Raw genomic sequence first — 20,580 nt, forward strand, 5'->3', positions numbered from 1 at the left:
GATCTTGATGTGAACAATACTGATGTATAAATGGAGCCGCATGCATAGTCTATGATCTGAAGAATGGGATTCAGCCTGAGTGTTTCTCTGAAGTTTGTCCTGCATCCCAGTCAGCTCCATCTCACATAAAAGAAATAGCAGTGTCATCAGCTGAAGTCTACTGATCAGATTTAGAGTCGGACCAAAACACACATGAAACCATTTAAACATTTCTCCGCTCTTCTTTATTGGCATCACAATCCAACACGCATTCATTAGTCACATTCTAACTTTCCCATACACTGTCACAGTAAAATAGTTTAATAATGATGAAATAACATACATTCATATAATAAACTCTTCAAATGCAACAACAACAACAAAAAATAACAGACAATAAATCATTAGTTGCATCAGTGTAGTGGTTTCATCCACTTTGCAAAATATATATCTCAGCTTCCTGGCCTTTTTATTATAATTACATACAGTTTCCATAGATGAAAACATGAGTATATTTTTGGTGTTAACAATGTCACAAAATGCAGGCAGTAGTTTTAAATCCAACAAACACTTAAGATATCTTTTCACATCATCTTTTTGGACCCATACAAAATAAAAAATATATGAAATAGGCGATTCGATCGAGCAAATAAACCAAGCAGAATAAAACGACGACAAAAAACAGTCTGTAAGTGAACGCAGAAAAGACACTGGAGGAAACTCTGCTTACTGGATCTACCTTTGTCCTTCAGGTGAACACTCATCCCACCACTGTGCACACATTTGAAACCAAACGGCTTGAAGAGCTGCCATATATTTTGCATTTTCTCGAGTCCTTCAGCGTCCATCGGTGGGTAATCTAATTCAAGTTCGCATGGATAAACCTCAACCAATCCATAGAGTGGCAATGTGCCTGTGCTCTTGCTCCCATCCGGTGGTTTTAAACCTGTGTGGATTTGCGGGGATGAGGGTTCACTTCGAGGAAAGGGGTTAGAGAGAGAGGAAAACAGAACAATAAGGTTGTGTAGAAACGGTTGCTTTATTTTGACGTTTCCTTGACATTGAAAGGCTAAAGTCGAGGAAAAGTTGACGACAAAGACGAGCGACCTCTCCGAATCGAACGCTCGGTTTCTACTCGTTTGCCTCTTTCCATCCAAAAGTCGTTCACAGTAGACCTTTGGACACTCGAACCGCTTTTGGGAAATGTCGGATGCTGAAAACGACACTGCTGTAAATCAACGTGACAATATAATGTTCCACACATAGCTGCAGTCCCTGTGGCTTCACTTGCAAATCAATTCCTACAACACACGCATACACACACAAGTTGACAGGACTTAAAAAAAGAAAAAATACAGTGGAGCAAACCAACAAAGTGCAAAAGTATGAACAGTCAGGTCTAAGTATTGCCTAACTGTATTCCTGTGTGCGTCAATTCCTGCCATAATGGTCGGCTGTGTGCCGTCACATGACAAGATGACAGTCATTAGAGATGACCCTCAACTCCCAAAGTGCATAAACTAATATATCATTTCATATTTTTGTGGATGAATTTTACCTGTTCATTCTCCCAACCAAAAACAAAGGTGCACATAAAACACACACTCACCCGCACAAACACACACAAGCTCTCTCTAATAAATACTCATCATCGCCGTCGATGCATTCTTATAAAACCGCTGCAAGATACGTGGATTAAAAAAAACTCTAATCCGACGTCAGTCTGAGACATTCCCGCTCATCAGAGGACTCCTTAAAATAATGAAAACCTGTAACACAGTTCAATAGCGCTCTTTCAGTTTAGCTCCCACAGAGATCGCCTATTTCCTCATCATGGAAAGCAATAAAACTGTGACAGACGTGAGGAGGGTGGGAAAAAAACAAAGTTGTAAAACATATTGCAGGTTACTCTAAAGTTGCAAACTTTAGGTGTGAGCAAACGCTAAACCTGTATGGATTCATACAAACGATGGCATCGATTCCAATTCCGTTCCCTAAGACTCCGTCCGTTCGCTAATCTAGACCGCGCAGTCCCTTCTGCAATCCAATCCTGGTTTATATAGCAATGCCTTAGTGTTTGAAAACACAGCGCGAGACCCAGCAGAGCCTAGTCCGGCACCGAGCCCCCGCTCCAGGGCCAGGGTTTGGTTAGAAAACTATTCATGGTGTAAGCGGCCAAACGGGTCCGTAGGCACTGGCGACCAAAACAAGAGGTAAGAGAAAGATAGTCCTGTTAAATATAGAATATCAGTCTGTGTCTGGTAGGTTACATGCGTCTGCAGCTGCAGGGGTGAAGGGAGCTGCAGGTGCGGCTGTTGCCATTCAGCGGTGCAGCGGGGATGTGGGTTGGATTGCAGGTTGGGACTCTTTTCACTGCAGCAGCCTACAACGCAAAAAGGAACAGCAAAACAGTATTAAGAATACAATATTCAAGATTATATGCAAGGGTTAGGCTGATATATACAATTTCATGGGTTTCAGTGGAGAGTTTTAGTGTCCCATGATGGTCTAAATGCTGTTTCAGAGGCTTTTCCACCCTGACAAGAACACAATTCTGGGTGAAGCACTTGACATTGTAATGTTTTGGCACGAAAATGGTCAAATTTAAAGATATTGGCACAAAATATCAGCTATCGGCAGCTCTGAGGCAAAAGTCTCAGTATCGGCCTTCATAAACCTATATTGGTCAAACCCTATTATAAATCAGTGGAGCTGTAAAAATGTGATATCATTATAGTAGAATGCATGATAAGCATAGGCACAAGTTTCCTCTGTGAAATATTGGATAACTAACAAGCCTTGGTTAGATGCATAACTTTCATGTTTTTAGAGTGTCTTCAAACGCAAAATAAGGATCAGCAAAATCTGACTAAACTATTTTCAAGACTTGCTTTGGCCCTGGATGCCCTAAAGTGACTTTTAAAGATCTAGCCATAAGTGACTGGATGTGACTTATGGCTTGATTCATCAAGTGTAATTTCAACAGTGTAAGACGGCCTAATTTGATCAAAATCATGAGAGAAGACTTGTGAAATCACACATAGAACAACTGTCTACATTTGAGGCCGACATTTAAAACGAAATCTGTTATTCCAGTGTGAAACACTCCGAACGTCCAGCTCCCTCTTCTCAACCCAGCGGCCCGGCGGCAAAGCGACAGTTCTGGGGAGCGCAGCGCTCCGCGGAGTCCAGTATTTAGCCAGAGTGGAATCATTGTGTCACTGGGAGTTTTGGGGAATGCCGGTTGAGGATGTCACATGTTATAACATACAGTCCCATCGTGTCACTTTGGGCCCCGCCAGACAAGCCGTCCAGCTACACTCTAATCCCTCGGTGTGAAGCATTAGTCTTAGCTGGTCTACTTCACTCCGTCTCTCCCTCCATCCCTCCAGCTCTGGTCATAATTGCTGGCAAAAATTGTCCATCTATGACATATTGCCTCAAAATGTTGCCCATGTATCATGGCCTTTAGACACTTCCAAAGATTAGGTCTAACAAACAGCAAAAATGAAATGAAGACTGTGTCAGTGTTGTAAAGCCATCTTAAAGGAACAGTTCACCCCAAAATTAAAATTCAGTCATTAACTACTAGCCCCCACAGTTCCATCTCAGCCTATTGAAGTTAACAGGGCCATCTTTTTATAGCTTCCAAAAAAGAAAATTCCACAAAACCTAAACAAAAACAAAACAAAAAACCCCACATAAAATGTCCATCAAACAACCAAGTGTTTTGTAGCCAAACAATTGCACTGTGGGTCCAAAAGTCCAATATTTACCTCATCTCCTACATTTTCCTCAACGACATTGCTTTGTTCTAGTTGCGCACGACCCTGCAGCGCTCTGGCGGAAGTCGCAAAGCAATGTCGTCGAAGAAAATGTAGGAGATGAAGTAAATATTGGACTTTTGGACCCACAGTACAATCGTTTGGCCACGAAACACGTGGATTATGCTGCACGAGCTGTTTGGAGAAATTAGATGGACATTTCGTCCATTTTTTTGGGAGCTGTTAAAAGGCGGCTCCATTAACTTCAATAGTTTAGAAGAAGGCTGAGATGGAATGACGGGTGCTAACTCGCTGGGTGTTTTCCGTAACAACTTCAATGGATTTTCATGTTGGGCTGAACATGAAAATCCACTGAGTGAGAGAGTAAGAGAGAGTTAAGAGTAAATCTGAGCTACTTGTGTTATCTTCATCGCTGGTAACGTATTGTATCGCTTTGTGCTGTCATTTACTCAGGTGTGGTGTAATGAATTGCATTCTGTTTTTAAATGGAGCAGTATTGTATCCAAAACTAATGTAAGGGCATTTAATTACGTTCCTGAGGTTTACCATCTTGATGTTATCGCGTTCTCTTCATCTTTGCATTTCGCAAGTTCTACAACTCTTTACATTAGCATTGCTAGCTGACAACAACTACAATACAGTAGCTTCAAATGCCAACACTACCTTACTGTGTTACTTGGCTACTTGTTTTTGCTTTTTGGCTGTGACTGTTTGTCCAACAGCCATTTTGTTTAGATACGCACAAAGATAGAGCCACAGATGTTTAGTTTTGCAACTGTCAAACTATCATGACACTCAGCCTCACCACATACTCCTTTCAGGTGTAGTGGCTTACTTTTTAACCTTTTTCACAAAGGCCAATGAATGCATGAATCTAGTCCGGACATTCCTTTACCTGTATCAGGTGAGCTTGGCTGTGCGAAGGTGAGCTCCTCCTGTGTACAGCGACTCAACGTAGGCCAAGGCACTCTGCATGGAGGTCAGACAGTAGCCCTCCTCTCCTATCAAATAGCTGGAAAATAGATGGAAAAGAGATGTGAGTTTAGCTGTTCCTTTGAAATACCTTGAGGCTGGAAGAAACCTTGACAGTCAAATTAGGACAATAGGAACACAGACAAAAGACGACTCCAATCTGATAGAAGGAAAGATAGACAGGCATGACTGACCACAAAAACCCCAAACATCCACGCACAGATTGGATCCCCCGATTCATTCTTTTTGCTGGAATCATCAAATCAGCATTTTCCCTTAAGGGTAACAGATCAACCTCCCTGCTCAGCCTTGACCATACCACTACTAAACAAAAGGAATCCCCCCAGCTTTAGAGCTCTCCGTGTATATACACAAAAAGGGTGGGCAGCATGAGGAGTTCGAAAAGAGGAGAATGATGGGTAGAGAGGGATGAGAGGAGAGGATTGCTCAGAGACAGCAGACAAGAGACAGAGGAGGGCTGGAGAGCCAGTCAACTCTGGCTGACCCTGAACTAACGAGAGCAAGACACGAGAGCAACTGGATACGAAGGCAGGGGAGGAGAGAGAAGACACAGAGAGAGAGAGAGAGAGAGAGAGAGAGAGAGAGAGAGAGAGAGAGAGAGAGAGAGAGAGAGAGAGAGAGAGAGAGAGAGAGAGAGAGAGAGAGAGAGAGAGAGAGAGAGAGAGAGAGAGAGAGAGAGAGAGAGAGAGAGAGAGAGAGAGAGAGAGAGACTAGGATGTTTATCACTTAACTGCTGGTAGGGCTGTGGTCAATTGTCAATAAAGATGTCTGATACTGCAGAGTGTTGTCACGATAGCAGAATTTGGACTTCGATACCAACACTAAGTTTAATATGTAAAAATGCAATGCTACTGCAATACCACTCCAAACAAGAAACCGGACAGCTTTGTAGAAACTTTTTACACAGGGGTTTGATGAGGGTTGGTCCATCCCCTTGTTGGCTTTGTTAAGTGAAATAGTTCCATATTTGGCTCCTGGCACCAGAATTGTCAACCAGTTTAGGTGGACTGGGATCCAGTTCAAGACGTTGTGGACTGATTGATGCCTTTGAATGTTTTCAGCTGTTTGGCTGTGACTGCTGCAGTCCACTGTCAAGAGCCAGATTGAGGCTCTGTCTATTCCAATCCTTCTTCTTCTTCTAACTATTCCAATCTGCATGTATACACCCTCTAGAGGCCATGTTGAGCTTACAGAATACTTTGAATTTCTAGAAAGTATTTAATGTTCATACAATTCAGTACTTGAAGTAGTGAAGTAGCGAAGTTGAAGTAGTGTTTAAATTTCAGTTATCGTATAACACTATACGGCGCCTGTGTTGACTGAGGTGCTAATGATTACTTTGTGTGTGTCGGCTCAAAAGCACAGTTCAAAACATCATTAAAAAGTGAAAAGGAGCCCGCACACCAGCCAGTTAGGGCATCAAGCCTCAAAAAAACAAGGACATTAAGAAGCTGAAATAGCCAAAATGGTTCTTTTAATTTGACATGGTGCTCAAAAAGTGCAAAAAACTAAAATTGAAGACAAATTGAAGTAAAATAACCTTTTTCCCCCCTTATCTCACCTTCTTAATGTACTTTTTTTAAGCTTGTTTTGGTGTGCGGCCTTTTCCCCTTTGAGGGCTGCTGGTCACGGCATTGCATACTTTTACACAAATTACAAAAACAGTGAGCGACAACTGATTCAACTAATCACTTCAAAGACCCCCCCCCCCCCATCCCCTCGGGTGCCACCTCTCCCCCAACTTGAGCCCTTCCAAACCGCTGAGCTGCATAAACATCGAGTGGGATTTTATTTGTATTTTTATAGGGAAGAAAAACCAATTCCTAAATATCCCGACATTCCACGGCCACTGCCAATCTAACCAGGCGGCTTTTTACGACCGACTGTTTTTACGGCTGCGAGTAGACCTCTCGGGTGTGGTCTGGACTCACACGCGACGACACCCTGATACTCAGCCTGATTCATCTGAACCCGAGATCCCCCCCCGTACGTCCTGCTTGCCTGCTCCTGTCTTGGTATTGGCCAACATGCATTCAAACGTAGTGTAGTAGTTGTGGCATATGCTTACAGGACTTTATACCCCTACTTTATGACAGTGAGCATGTGTCAACTTCAGGAAGACAGCAGTGAGAAAGATGGTGAACAAAAAACAAGGGTCATATACTGATGTCCCTTTGCTGATACAGCATTTTATTGCAAATTGGATATCATCCAGTCAAGTGTCGTCCACCTCTGATATGATGCAGTTTGATTACACACTGTACAATTTAATTAATAATACACTGGTTGTCTATGGGAAGTCCTTAACCTGAACTGATTCAAATGAGACATTTTGACTGGATTATTTTAATTAATAATGTTTTTATTATCATCATCACCATGGAGAGTTTTAGTGTCCCATGGTCTAAATGCTGTTTCAGAGGCTTTTCCACCCTGACAAGGATAAGATTCCAGGGGGAAACACTGAATACTTGGAATGTTTTGGCGGAAAATTGTCAGATTTAAAGATGAACATCGGCACAAATCATTGGCAGCTTCAATCCAGAAATGTCAGTATCGGTCTTCAAAAGCCTGTATCACTCAAATGAATCACGGTGAGGAGTATTGCGCAAGTTGGCAGAGGCTTCTTATGAGGTACGCTTTTATCTGAAACAATGCTGGCATCTCTAAGAATGAGCCCTGCGGTGGAGGGAGGTGCAGGTAAACAATAGTTTTCTGCAAGAACTTGGTATGTTTGTCATTTGCCGTCATTCCCCATCATGCTGACACTCACCCTTCGTGAATGAACTCTTCCAAGGCGGCGCATTCAGACACCAGCTGGGGACACTCGCACCGCAGAGCCACGAAGGACAGGATGGGCAACAGGTCGTCTGCGCCGCTGTCGGACGAAAGAGAGAAGCAGAGAGGAGGAGGAGGAGGAGGAGGAGGGGGATGTGGGATGAAGCACAGAGGAAAACAGCAAGTAAATAAATAGGGCAGAGGGAGAAAAAAAAACAAAAAAAAGAGAGAATGACATTTACAGGCTATGATGACATGTGCGCCCCGAGGGACTGACTGGAAACTAAATCAAACGCAGCCCTTAATGGGATGTGTGTTCAGAGATGGAAATGATAAAGCTTTTTTTTTTTTCCTGTTGGGAGGAGCGATTACGGCCGGAGAGATGATGACAGCTCGATAGCATTCTCTCCCTGGGTGCAGACAGTGACTGTTTGTTTATTGGGACTCACACGCAGGGGCCAGCCGCTCGGGCCCACCGGCCTCGCGTGAGAAGCTAGGTGGCTGGCCCTCGACTGACCCCGGCCGCACGCAACTGGATACTCTCCCTCTGCAGGTTCGGGGAGGCGCGGACAGGCTCGTGTAACCGCGGAGAGCTGGACCTCACACGCATAATCGCAACCCTGAGTAATAATCCTCTGAGTTCACTACTGTAAACACACACACACACACACACACACACACAATAATCAATCCCCTCACGCGAAACCGGTGTCTCTGCATTCCAAGGCTACAATGCGCCGTGTCTGGATACTGATTTCGGTGAGAAACCGCATCGGGGGACGAAGCTCCGTAACGGGGTTTCAAAAGACAGCAGAAACACTGAGGGAAAAAAACAAAATCAACAGGACAGAGAGAGGGAGAGAGGTGGGCGAGGTGAGCGACACAATGAAGAGAGAGAAAAGAAAAGGGATGTAGAGCCAGACAAAAGGCGTGGGGGAGAACAAATGAGCCCCCATTGGTCAGGAACAAAAGAGATGGATGAATGTGGAAACGCTATTGAACGGATTAAAAGAAGAGAGCGAGCAGAGGAAGAAGTGTGTGTGTGTTCAATTAAGTCGAGTGGAAACCAAAGGGACAGGGTGTGAAAAGAAAACACAAAGTGCACAGCGTAAATATAAAGTACGCTCATTCCTATTGAAAGCTGATGATCCTATATATGAACTGAGCGAGGTCATGATTAGTTAGGAGCCTGATTGTAATTTCTCTTGCTGAAACGGGCCTTGACCAAAAGCATTCCCTTGCAGAAAAGCAACCTGTATTTAGATGGACTAAGAAAAGCAGTCACATCTGGGCCTGTACCGAACCATGATCAAGAAGAAAAAACATTGGTCACTGCCAGATGGCAAGCAGGAAAATATACAGTCCTAAATTACCCCCCTCAATGAGGCCTGAATCAACTTCTGAGCGAAAAAAAACATAAGAAAGAGGACACTTCTGCAATGGTGTTTTATTGCATTAGAGTTGCCAGCGGCCACTGGCTAGATTATGGCATTCCCGAAAATAAGATGGAACTGCGATGACCTAAAAGAGCCAGAGTGCTCCGTGGAGAAGAGTTGTTTCTTTGCAGCAGAGGCTTTCTGCTCAAGCTGCAATCATTTTACTTAAAAATGTGATTATACATCATATCTGGAGATCACAGACCTAGTCATATGAGATCATAGATTTTTGAAGACATAGCAGAGTTTGACTTTGCGGCTCGGCCATAGAGTGAGAGTCCGGCTTCCTGAATGCTCAGTGGGCAACTAATGCTTCCAGGTAACAAATTAAATCCCAGACAGTACATAGGAGATACTGCTTAGCAACTAAATTTAGTTCCGAGAAATGAAAACTGAATCACAGCGAGAGGGTGGAACGAAAAAAAAAAAAACCTTCAACTTTTTTGGATGAACGTCTTTGAGAAGTGCTACACCCATCAACTCCTCCGGTCCGCCGTCTCCGATCGCCCCGCACACACTCCGATACAAGGAGACAGATATGGAGCAGGAGACGTGGCCTCAGTCGTCCTCCGAAACATTAGCGGGTCCAAAAAAAAGAGAAGACGCAAAAACAGAGACGGGGATGAGAGTGTATGGGGAAGACGAGATATGCAACTCTTTGGGGGGGAATGTGGACTCATAAAGCAAACAGAGAAGTTCTAGATTTAAAGCCTGGGGGCTGTAAACTCCTCTTTGGTTTCCTACCAATGCTTTTGAGCCCTATTAAAAAAAACACAGTCTATGCCCTTAACTTGAGGCTTAAGTTAGCAGACTCTCCAGTCAAGCAAACAACCCAGTAAATGCTCCTATTCTGAGACTGCAGCATTAAGATCCGGACCCACCTCGCTCTGAAAAAACTATTAGCCCTCAGTTGGTTTACTAGACGTCTACAGTTCTCTGGTTATACAACATTGATACCAAAACGCTCCCAGTCCATTAACTTACAGATCAGGGTTTAATTGAGCAGCGATGCAGATTATAAGCGTATCACTGCTTTCCCTCCTGGGTGTGGTGCAGGGGGGGGGATAATACGAAGCCCCGACTAATAGATCCGCGTACATATTTCCTCTGCGGCCATTTATTTGCCGACGTTTCAGACAAACCTTTGTCAAAACGGGGAACAATTTAAATTGAGTCCGCGGTGCGCTCTGTGTGTTCCCCCATTATGGGCGCTGTGACCCACTGAGCCTCTGTCCGACTCTCTCTGCATCACCCAGGATTCTAAGAACCTTCTCCGCCCCTGTCCTTACCCGAGCTCCTCGTCGGGACCCTGGGTCTGTTCCAAAACCCAGACAGGACGACCCAATTTTTTAGGCCTGGCCAGGAAGAAGCGCTCTACAGGGGGGTAACAGACCTAGGACGGCCCCCTGCTGCGACGGGCCTAGCCGAGCGCTGATGAGACCTGACAGGGCGACTACCGAGGCAGGGAGCCTTAAATGATGTTTGGGTACTTCCACTGGACTTTGGGAAAGTCTTGTCCCTTCCTACCATCAGCATGGAGTCAACAGGGATCGGGGAAAGGGCTTTCACTTTGAGGCAAAGTTTAACTAGGTGTATTTGGGGTGGATTCAATTGAAGGAAAATTCCATCCAATCTGTATTCAGTGCATTCCAGGAGCTATTTTGTGATCAAGTCTTGCAATTTACTTGTTGGTGTACCCACTTTCCCGCAACCTGCCTTGTCTACTTCGACTTCAGTTTGTGATTTCCTACATTTCCCAGAATGCAAGACAAGCCCTCGCTCTTTGATTCTGAGGTACTGACACCAAAACCTGACGTTTACCGTTGATGTTTTAGGTAGCTTCAAATTTTTATACCATCAAACTCCATTGTAGCTACGCTGGAAATACCTCAACATCACCAACAGCTGTTTTTATAACAGTGTTTTTGGGGGGAATTTTCCTTCAATTATGTGCATTTGTGCTGTCTGCTTCCAATATGCAGTGGAAATCTGTGCGTGTGTGTGTTAGTCTTCATCAGTAATGGCGAGGCAGTGATCTCATACTCACATGGCGGCCGTTTTGGGCGTCAGGTCCACCTCGTGGAGGCATCTGTAGTCCTCGGCGCAGGCACAGATCAGACGCAACGTTCGAACTGCGGCACAACAGCAGAGCAGATGTAAGAAATATGAGCGATGACGAGCCACTGTAGTCGGCCCAAATATCCAGAAGTAGTGCAGCACTAATTCTGCCAGTGTGCAACACACTAAATTCATGCTGTGGTTTGCTCAAAGTAAGAAAAAAGCGAGTAAATTTCACCATGACTTCAGAGAGCCACTTCAGATCAGTACGCCTTCTAACATTGATTATTTTGAAAGTGTAGAGTGACAGGAAATGTGGGAGAGAGACAGACTCAAACCTACAACAACATATCATCAAGAACTTATCCTCTTCAAAGTTATTTTTACTTTTAGTATTGGACAGTACGAAGTGGAGTGGAACATGAAAGATGGGCAAGACAGACAGGCATTGACATGTGACGCGATTTGAGAACCACATTGGAACAAATGACATGGTGAGTACATGATATTCGCTTTAGCCCACCAGAAATCTTCCCAGCTCATTTATTCTAAAGATAATTTACGGCCACGCACAAAAAGGTGGAGCTGAGTGGGAAAACCACACCAGCGGGACGGTTGTCCATCACTCAGATTTCCAACCAAACCACATCTTTTTGAATCATCTGTGAACGATTTTTGTTAAGTCTATCATGGAGTTCATTTTGTTGACTTCAACATATTTGGCTGCCTCAGACACTAAAAATGGTGAGAAGTGGTAACTCTAACCAGCAAATGATCTCTCAATGTTCCAAGTAATAACCCGCAACATTCCATATAAATGTCTATTTTGCTGCTCATTGACTGCTATAACTTAATGGTGACTCAACCTATATCCAGTTTACAAACAACTGTTGCTGCTGCCAGAAACAGAAGAACTGGGTAGTTAGCATGAGCAGTGATAGCCACCATGACTGAACAGACAAAGAAAAGAGCGCCACCTACAGAAACTCAAATTGCATCAGCAGAAAATCCAAGGAAAAAGACGTCACAGTCCTGGACACACCGTTTGGTTGACAGGTGATCTCTGGGAAGTGCAGTGCAGAAACACCACAGCAAGAAAAAAACAAAACTAACTCACCAATACACTCCAACTTCCTCTGAGGACAGCAGTCTTTACACACAAGCTTCAGCTCCTGAACTGCAGACTCATAGGGGTAGGAACCTTGCAGCGCGTCAGGGTCCTGGGGGAACAGCTTCAGGGGAACACCGACATCTCCAGGCGAGACGTCCCGGTACAGCTGCATACTAGTCTCAAAAGCCAGTTCCCTTTCCTTATGTACCTTCCTGATACAGATACACAGAGAGTTACAGTCAGACTGAAACCAGTGCAAGGAAATTTTGCAGCAATGGATGTTCATGATTGACGTGGTTGACGTCGCTGATATTCAATATCTTTAAATGTGACCAATTTCAAAGCAATTTGTTTTTTATTCCAAGTATTCAGTGTTTCCCACAGAATAAGAAAGATAACACTCTGCTCTGGAGAAACTAAACGAGAAAATAAAAATCCTGGATCCATTTTGGATCCATCAACACAACTTAACTGATGATTTGAAAAGACGGGCCACAAAACAAAAAACAAAATGTCTACTTGTGTGTTTTGAGAATCAGACAAGCAATAAAGGATGGAAGAGGCCGACACACTCTAGTTTTAGAGTATCACTGCCACATACTGGTCAATGTGAGAGGTGCACTCATGCAGTATTTCTAAGGAACATTCACAAACATTCTTCCCAAATGGTAACATATATAAAGCTGATAAAATCCTATACAACACTGTGCAGCATCGTGCCAAACCTGGACCCATCTCTAACAATAGAAACAAACATGTTAGCCAATGTCTGAGTCCTGTGACATCCTCCCACCACTTCAGCCAGCATGCTATTGATCAGCACTAGACTGCGACCTGGAGTTTGACCCTGGCATTTTGTGGGCACTTTCAAACTAGTATGAGTTCTTACTTTGCTGAAGTTATGCATCGGTTCAGCTGCCTTTCATACTCTATTTGGACTCATTGTCCAAATATAGTAACTCTAACCCAATTATATATAGGTCCAAAATCAATTAACCATCCAGACAGTGGAGAAACAACTTTAGCCTTGTGTAGAGCAGCGTAACAGGCACCCAGTCAGGAGCCTGTTTGATACAGAGCCATTATTTGCTTTGATTTGATTGGCTCACGGCCAGAGTGAGCGCACGCTGTCAGGAAAAAGTTTGGGAGCAGGTAAAACCAAAGACTGTATATAACCGAGACATGAAATGTTATCGTCTCAAAAAGTTAGCACCCAGTGTGGCTGGTGAACCTCAAATTTTACTGGCATGTGATGCTTCATGGGTGGCAATTTCGGACCATGCTTGATTGGCCAGAATTTTGGTCTAGGAAAGGACTTTGTTTTGAGGTTAACATACATAGAGCATCGGCATAACCCATAATTCACGGTGTATTTAACCCATAATACTCCGCTTCCCATAGTTGGGTGGAGTTGGTTTGGAAACGTAGTGAGAAACCTCCCTCTCAAAACGAGGTCTCACTCCGACTGTTTTGCTCTCATACAGACAAATGAACCCAACTCTGGTGAACCAACTAGATGTGAAGAGATGACGATTCAGGATGTGGCTGCATTACCTGAAAAGAGCCAACAGGGGGCTCCACAGTGGCGTGAAGAAGGCTTCCTCTATGCTGGCGACGCACAGGTCCTTAGAGCTGGCTGTGTTCAGACACTCAAAGGACAGCAAACACAGCGACAGCAGCTGATCTGAAACACAAAGCAAGGGAAGGGAAGGGAAGGGAGGGACAATTGAAATATTGCAAAGGTATGTACTTGGACAAGAAAGCAAGATGAGGAATGACAAAGACGAGCGATCTCTCTGAATCTAATGCCAGATTTTCTCTACAGATGTTCTCCATAAATCATCCCAAACGACTGGACAGACCTATGACTTTGATGTCACTGTGGATGTTGAAAACAACAGTGTTTTAAATCAACATGACAAGATAATTTTCAACTATGGGCCCTGTGGCTTTCATTTGCAAGTGAATTCCTCACACAAACACACTCATCCTCTCCGATCCTGCTCACCAATGGCGATATGGATATCCTTGACGATGGCCTTCAGGTGTTCCTTCAGCGCTCTCATCTCCAGCTCCTGGACGCGGCTCTCGTCCCGCTCCGGCTGCATCGAGGGGTCGAAGGTCAGGTCAGAGTCGGAGCCGGCGTCATCCCTGTCGCCGTGCGGCGGCGCCCAGTCCAGCTGGGTCAGGAACTGCTCCAGGTCCTCGAACGAGTTCTCGCGGTCCACCGTCACCAGCGTGCGAGGCTCCTCCCCTTCCTCCTCCTCGTAGTTGGTGTTGCGGTCGTGGGAGAGGGAGGGAGAGAAGGAGGGGTCGGAGCTGAAGCTCTGGCTGCCGACGATACCGCCGCCGGTCCTGCTCGGCTTCTTCTGGGTCTCTGTAGAATCCACGGCATTTTCATTTAGATAAATGTCCGTTTTGCTAATGTATCTCCCACTGATGTAACACAGTAGTGATTCAACCTATACCCAGTTTATGAAAGCTTTTACATTTGCGGTTGAGCTGGGAAAGAAATGATTGATTTGAACCAAACGTTCCCTTCCAAGACCCGCCCCACAAATAACTGGCCAGCCATACCTGGGTGCAGCAGGCTTTGGGTGCTGCGGGAAGCTCTCAGGGGCAAGGCGGGACTTGAGGGGAGGCCTTTACTGACGATGGGGTAGAGCCTGTTGTAAACCCGGTACTGGTGTTTCCTCAGGAGCTTCATCACTGGGTGGTCAGAACGGCTGTGGACACAGTACATGTGGAAAGTAATTTCTCTTTTGTTTTGATAATACGTGTCTGGTGCAAATAGTTGGAGTGATGGCGGCACCTAGTGGCCATGCAAACTCCTACTGGAGGACAGTTGAGTTGAGGAGATGGAAGTTTTCAACTGCTTTTCATGTGTCATTTTTGGGACCTTTATTTTACTTTACTTTGTTAATTTAGATGGAATTTTCTTTACTTAGATTAACTCAAAGGCCTATTTTGCCAAATCTGAACTTTATGTTACAACTTGTCCCTGCAGCATACTGCCTTCTGGCATCAAGACCAACAACAATCATCAAACTGTGAGTTAAAGCACACCATTAGCAAGCACAGGTGAGACATGACAGATATTCTCGCTCCTTTGACTCAAGTGTGTAGTCACATTTGTGAGTGATAGTAACCAAACCTAATCTAAACACAAGATAACACAGGGAAAGACAAACGTCACCTATTGACGGAACCAAACAGAGTAGCTGAGCTGACCCTTCGAGCGCCTCCAATAATCTGCTGTGGTACTGGTGACATAACACCTATCACTCGACCATGTTTCATCAGACTAACAATACTGCTGAATGTGTAGAATAGTAGCACAAAAGAGCAGCTAAGAACAAACACTACTTTAAACAGAGTGTTATCCGAATGCGGTCAGTTACCTGAGCAGGAAGGAGACCAGACCTGAAACCAGCGTGGCATCGTCAGGATTCTTCTTCATGTTGGCTTTCCACAGCTTGGGCCAATCCTGAAGGACAAACAAACATATATGAAAAATGTATTGGCAAACGCATCTGGAATTTCATGACCCTGCTCAAATTCAGACAAACTCACATGGTCTTGTTCATATTCCAGCACATTGGCGTAGAGAACGCGCTGCTCTTGTTCCTCTGCAGTCACTGTCCCCGATGCTGCGAACCTCCTGTAATGAAAACACACACACAAATGTTTATGTATCAATTAACATGACAATGAACAGTTTTCTTCTTGGGTTGATCCACAAGCACTTACATTATCTATGGATCTGAGCTGATGCAAAAATGTATGCAAATATCACATGGAAATACAGGCAATAATTTTAAGAATTCAAATATATTCTTCCCTCAGACCTTGATTTCTTAAGTGTGTATTTCCAAAACTGACTGGCTTTGACAAGTCAAGTATTTGACAAAAAGCTGCAACATCATTTTTGCAATAGATAACTCTAGCAAAAAATCTAATCCTTTAGAGAGCATTTTAAACGCACTTTGGACACACTGAGAGCGACAAGACATGTCAATTTCAACTGAAAGTTTGTTAGACTCATTGGAAGGAACTAACTTTACTTGGGTTGATGTAGCAATAATTACATTAAGGGTGGGGGAAAAGGGAGAGAAGCAGTTCTTGATGCTTGTAAGACAAGACAAGACACACTCAAATAAATGTAAGTTTTAAATGATGATTAAAAGACGGAGGTGTACCTGTTGGCCTCCTCCTGCAGCCTGAGTCTTCTCTCCTCCATCTTCCTGTGGAGCTGATGTCACGACAAACATTGAGGAAACCACGCACCATCATCATGGATCAGCTAAAAGTGATGACGCCTTTTTGGAGTTTCAAAACACAGGGGGGCGTCTTGTCATTACAGCCTTCAGTGAAAAATGAAAACCCCCGCAAACGAGAATATTTCCAGTACTGCGACTATCAATGTTTCAGAACTTTCAAAATAAAGTGAAACCGGGCCAGCGGCCGACAACAGAAGGATACGGCGTCCTGCCTGGCTTTGGCTATGATGAGGTTCTCCATCATCTGCCGCTGGAGAGAGAGCGTCTGCGATGGAAAAGAGAACAAGTTACTTTTGTGGTTTAAGTGCTTCATAAGTTCATGCAATTAAATAAGAAATATGAGTCCATGTTCTCCTCAACAGTTCTCCTTGACTCCTCCACCTGATGGTGACTTTATATGCAATAACTGTGTTCATTGTAATGCAATGATCAAGTCAGACATATTTTACCATGCCCACACAAGGAGCAAAATATAGAGTAAAAGGCTCAGTAACAAGTCATAGCAAATATGCGATTTATATGGTGAAATGTCCATGTGGCCTTTGTTATATCGAAAAGACCAACAGCAAGTTAAGGATCAGAATATTTGAGCACAAAAGAAATTCGAAATAATGATGTCAAGTCCTCAGTAGCTACACATTTCAATACAAATAAACATGGTTGATTGAGGTTTATGGGTCTAGAACTGGTCAAGAAGCCATTTAGAGGAGATAGGTACACGCTAATCTTGAGAAAAGAAAGTAGATGGATCTTTGAAATAAACACTGGCTCCAAATGGGCTAAATGAAGAAATGGATTTGTCTTGCCATCTATGAGATTTGTATTGGGGGAGGGATAGAAACTTTGGAGGTAAACAGGATTCCTGGATTGATTAGGGGTTAGTTGAGTTTTTGTTGTATGATGTGAAAATAACTTTCTTGCTGTATATGATGACTGTAAGAGGACAGTGAGCGAACTAGAACAAGACTGAACAACATGTTATGTACTGTTATGGTTAATTATGTGGTATAGTCTAGTGGCTAATTAAGCTGACAGTTGAAAGAAGTGTTTACTTGGTGTGTTGGATGTATGCCGATTTGAAGAATGGCTCCTAGACTTTCGTAAAACGTCTCAACTCATGTTCTACCAGGTATGTAGGTGTACTGACAAGCAAGGTAAAATTAAATTTACAGATTTTTTTCATTGAGTGTGGCGTTAGGTTCTCCATAGAAGAGAACGACACATATCGAGGAACCAAACTTTAACTGGACTTTACCTTTACAAACGCCTTTAGCTTTCTCCAGTAAGCACGCAGCTCCACTTGGTTGTTTGGACGTCGGAACATTTTCCGTATCTGAATGATAACATTACATTAAAAATCCCTCCAACACAACAGACAATGGAAATAGGGATAACGTTAGCGAGTTAACTAGAAAGTTGAAAGTTGCACCAACGAGATTTATGTTATCGCATTTCGCATACCATTTTTTTCCTGTCCGAAGAGAGAGTCACCTTTTCCCACCAGAGTGATTAGTACGACGAGGAGAGAAAGTTCCGCTGTTTTGTTGAGACGTTATCTAGCATTAAAATATCCCTGATCTAAGCAGTAAGTAGATTTCAACACAAGTTGAAGTCCCCTGCATGCGTTCAGCGACAAGCTACCAAAGGTAGATACGACACGCCCGGAAGTACATCGATTTTGCCTTCAAAATAAAAGCGCATCGAAAAAATAAGTATTGGTGTTCACTCTCTTTTTTCAAACTGCCGGCGCCTTTTGTATAAAGTCAATGTTAAGTGTTCTAAGGGAGAGTGTTGTGCTTGTGTACCACTTTTTGTGAAACATCGACGGTTTCCCACACTCATTTGTACATCAAATTCAAGGACTTTTCAATGGCTTTCAAGATATTGCTTGGTGTAATTCAAGGACTCAAAATTGTCATGTTTTGGGATTGGTCAAAACTAGACACCATAGAGGCTTAACTTGTCAAGTCAAGAAATCAGGGTGAAATCATTGGTTTCAAAATAACACATCGTTGCCATATCAGTGCAAATATCCATCACAGGGTTTTCCTCAAGATGTGAAGTGTTGATGCTAGGGTGGAGGTGGGAAGACACTACTAGACTGCTAGACTTTGGCCACTACAGTTTAATACACTGTATTACTCAAATAAGTTACACTATCCATGGGTTTTATTTTGAAAATCGATGGGAAGTCCTATTTTTCTTTATTCTAGCTAGCTTGATAACAGCTGAGCCTGGAAGGGTCCAACAGAGATCAAACTAATTGACTGGCCATGAGGGGGGCGGGGTATCACAGATGGCATCAACCAATCACGTGTCTCTTACCTATGGCAAACACTAAAGCCTGAAAAACAATCTGCAGTTTTTCCAACATCTACGTGTGACAGTGATGCAAATGAATGCCTCCAGCATAAAAGGTATGGACAGTGTCATTTTATGCCTGGGTTGAACCGCAGAGTAAACCGTACTGACTCCTGTCTTGTCCTTTGAATCTTGCATTTTAAAATGCATGTGGTAAATACTGTGGAATGAGGGAGAGGCCACTATTTCTACACTATCTGCCTTGCTTTAGCATTTCATTGTATGCAGAGAAATGCATGGAGGTCCAAGGGGTAGTGAATTGCAAAACCAACCACAAAACCCCCAGAGATAATCAGCTGTGTAATATCACTAACCTATTGTGTGTGTGTGTGTGTGTGTGTGTGTGTGTGTGTGTGCTGTGTCAGGTGAGTGCAGAATGACCTGGGTGCAGAATACATGTGAGCTTAGAGTGAGTCAACAAAATGCTTGGTATGGGTCAGAGGCTGAGGCCCAAGCCAGGGGGGGCTTTCTCTCTCCCTCTCTCACACACACACACGCGCACTAACCAAAGATGTCTTTTGGTAGGCTTGACCAGGTGCGAGCCTTGCCAGACGAGCTTCATAATTCGCTTTCAGCTTCTGGTTCAGGCGTGATGCTTCTTCAATGGGGGTCAGTTCCCTACGCACAAACACACACACACCCACACACACACACACAGTCAATACATTATTACTGAAGGGGAGATTTCTCACAAGAGCTGCAGCGAGCGAGAGCTACATTGCCTCGGAAACCATATTAAAGACTCAAAGGCAACATATAATCGTATTTAAGGCCTCGAATTGAGATAATTCAATTGAAAACACTTGAGGACTTGTTAAGGATCTGGTAGATGTTTTGCCTTTGCTCATTGACGGTTAGGAGAATCTGCAAAGTGGCTACTTCCTGGAACTGCCTGTTGTTTACCTTAATGGATATCTATATATGGAATGTAGCAATGCTTGCACTCCTTGATAAACACCCGGCCCTTACTTTCTGCTGCTGTCCTGTGACTCCACTGTCTGCAGTCTCTGGAAGACCTCGGGGGGCAGGAAGGGGGAGGGCTCCCCGTCGCCCTCCGACAGCACCCTGCGGTGGCCGGGCTTCGACGGGCTGCCCGCTTTAGGCCCCGCGTCCATAGGGGTATCAGATGGAATGACTGTGACAACAGAAGAAGAAAAGAGGAGGGGGGGGATAGGTGGTGATTGGTTAAAAGGACAAAGTGGCTAAACATTGGCTAGTTTTGATTTAGGACCCCTGAGGGCACGCTCCAAGAACTGATTATCTGTTTATAAAAGCGATGCTTGTGATTGGAGGAAGCGTATTCACCAGTGTTTTCAGCGGTGGCGGCGGCAGGGAGGACGGCGCTCAGGTGGTTGAGGCTTCCCGATTGGACGGGCGAATGGGAAGCGGAGGCGGAGAGGTCGGGCGGGTCGTCTCTCCTCTCTATAAAGGACTTGGCTCGCTCCAGGCACTGCTCGGCCAGCCGCAGCATCCGCTCCACCTCCACCGCCACCATCTCCCTCTCCTCTGAGGAAGAAGAAGAAGAGAGAGGGAATGACGGAAAGTGATGTTTGGAGAAACGGCATTCCTAGGGGATTCGTCTCTATCAAGGTCATCTCCTGACATTTCAGGTCTGATCCAATTTGCTGGAGTAACAGTCAAGTACTGTGTTCCAGTTGATTAGTTCAGTTGCGGTTCAAATCATTAACTACGTTGGCAGAGGGGGCAAGTCTGGGCAAGCTCCACCCACACTATTAGTAATAACTTTATAAAGACTGACTGAGATTGCAATCAGCATTCAGCCACTAATTCGTTATGTG

General features: G+C 44.1%; 1 protein-coding gene across 1 annotated transcript; it reads right to left on the bottom strand.

Annotated features, from left to right (window-relative positions):
* Window positions 1-201: 201 nt before the first annotated feature.
* On the bottom strand, window positions 202-20,276 carry vps9d1 (VPS9 domain containing 1). The gene is made up of 15 exons (XM_071911266.2): window positions 20,087-20,276; window positions 19,751-19,916; window positions 19,288-19,399; window positions 16,623-16,685; window positions 16,340-16,392; window positions 15,714-15,801; window positions 15,542-15,627; window positions 14,718-14,866; window positions 14,149-14,517; window positions 13,695-13,824; window positions 12,147-12,352; window positions 11,019-11,103; window positions 7,531-7,635; window positions 4,660-4,776; window positions 202-2,362 (listed from the first exon to the last, which is right to left on the bottom strand). The coding sequence occupies exons 1-14, from the start codon at window positions 20,274-20,276 to the stop codon at window positions 4,665-4,667; spliced, it is 1,914 nt and encodes a 637-aa protein (XP_071767367.2). The 3' UTR covers window positions 202-2,362; window positions 4,660-4,664.
* Between the last annotated feature and the right edge of the window lie 304 nt (window positions 20,277-20,580).

This window comes from Centroberyx gerrardi, chromosome 4, assembly GCF_048128805.1.
Source record: "Centroberyx gerrardi isolate f3 chromosome 4, fCenGer3.hap1.cur.20231027, whole genome shotgun sequence".
Classification (NCBI taxonomy): Eukaryota; Metazoa; Chordata; class Actinopteri; order Beryciformes; family Berycidae; genus Centroberyx; species Centroberyx gerrardi.

What these genes read in the sequence shown, in the direction of transcription:
- vps9d1 (XM_071911266.2), bottom strand. Translation starts at nt 20,276, where the DNA reads ATGGTGGCGGTGGAGGTGGAGCGGATGCTGCGGCTGGCCGAGCAGTGC. An exon ending in CCAAAGCCAGGCAGGACGCC is followed by an intron (nt 16,393 to 16,622) that starts GTATCCTTCTGT and finishes TCGTGACATCAG; the next exon opens with CTCCACAGGAAGATGGAGGA. An exon ending in GGATATCCATATCGCCATTG is followed by an intron (nt 13,825 to 14,148) that starts GTGAGCAGGATC and finishes TTTGTGTTTCAG; the next exon opens with ATCAGCTGCTGTCGCTGTGT.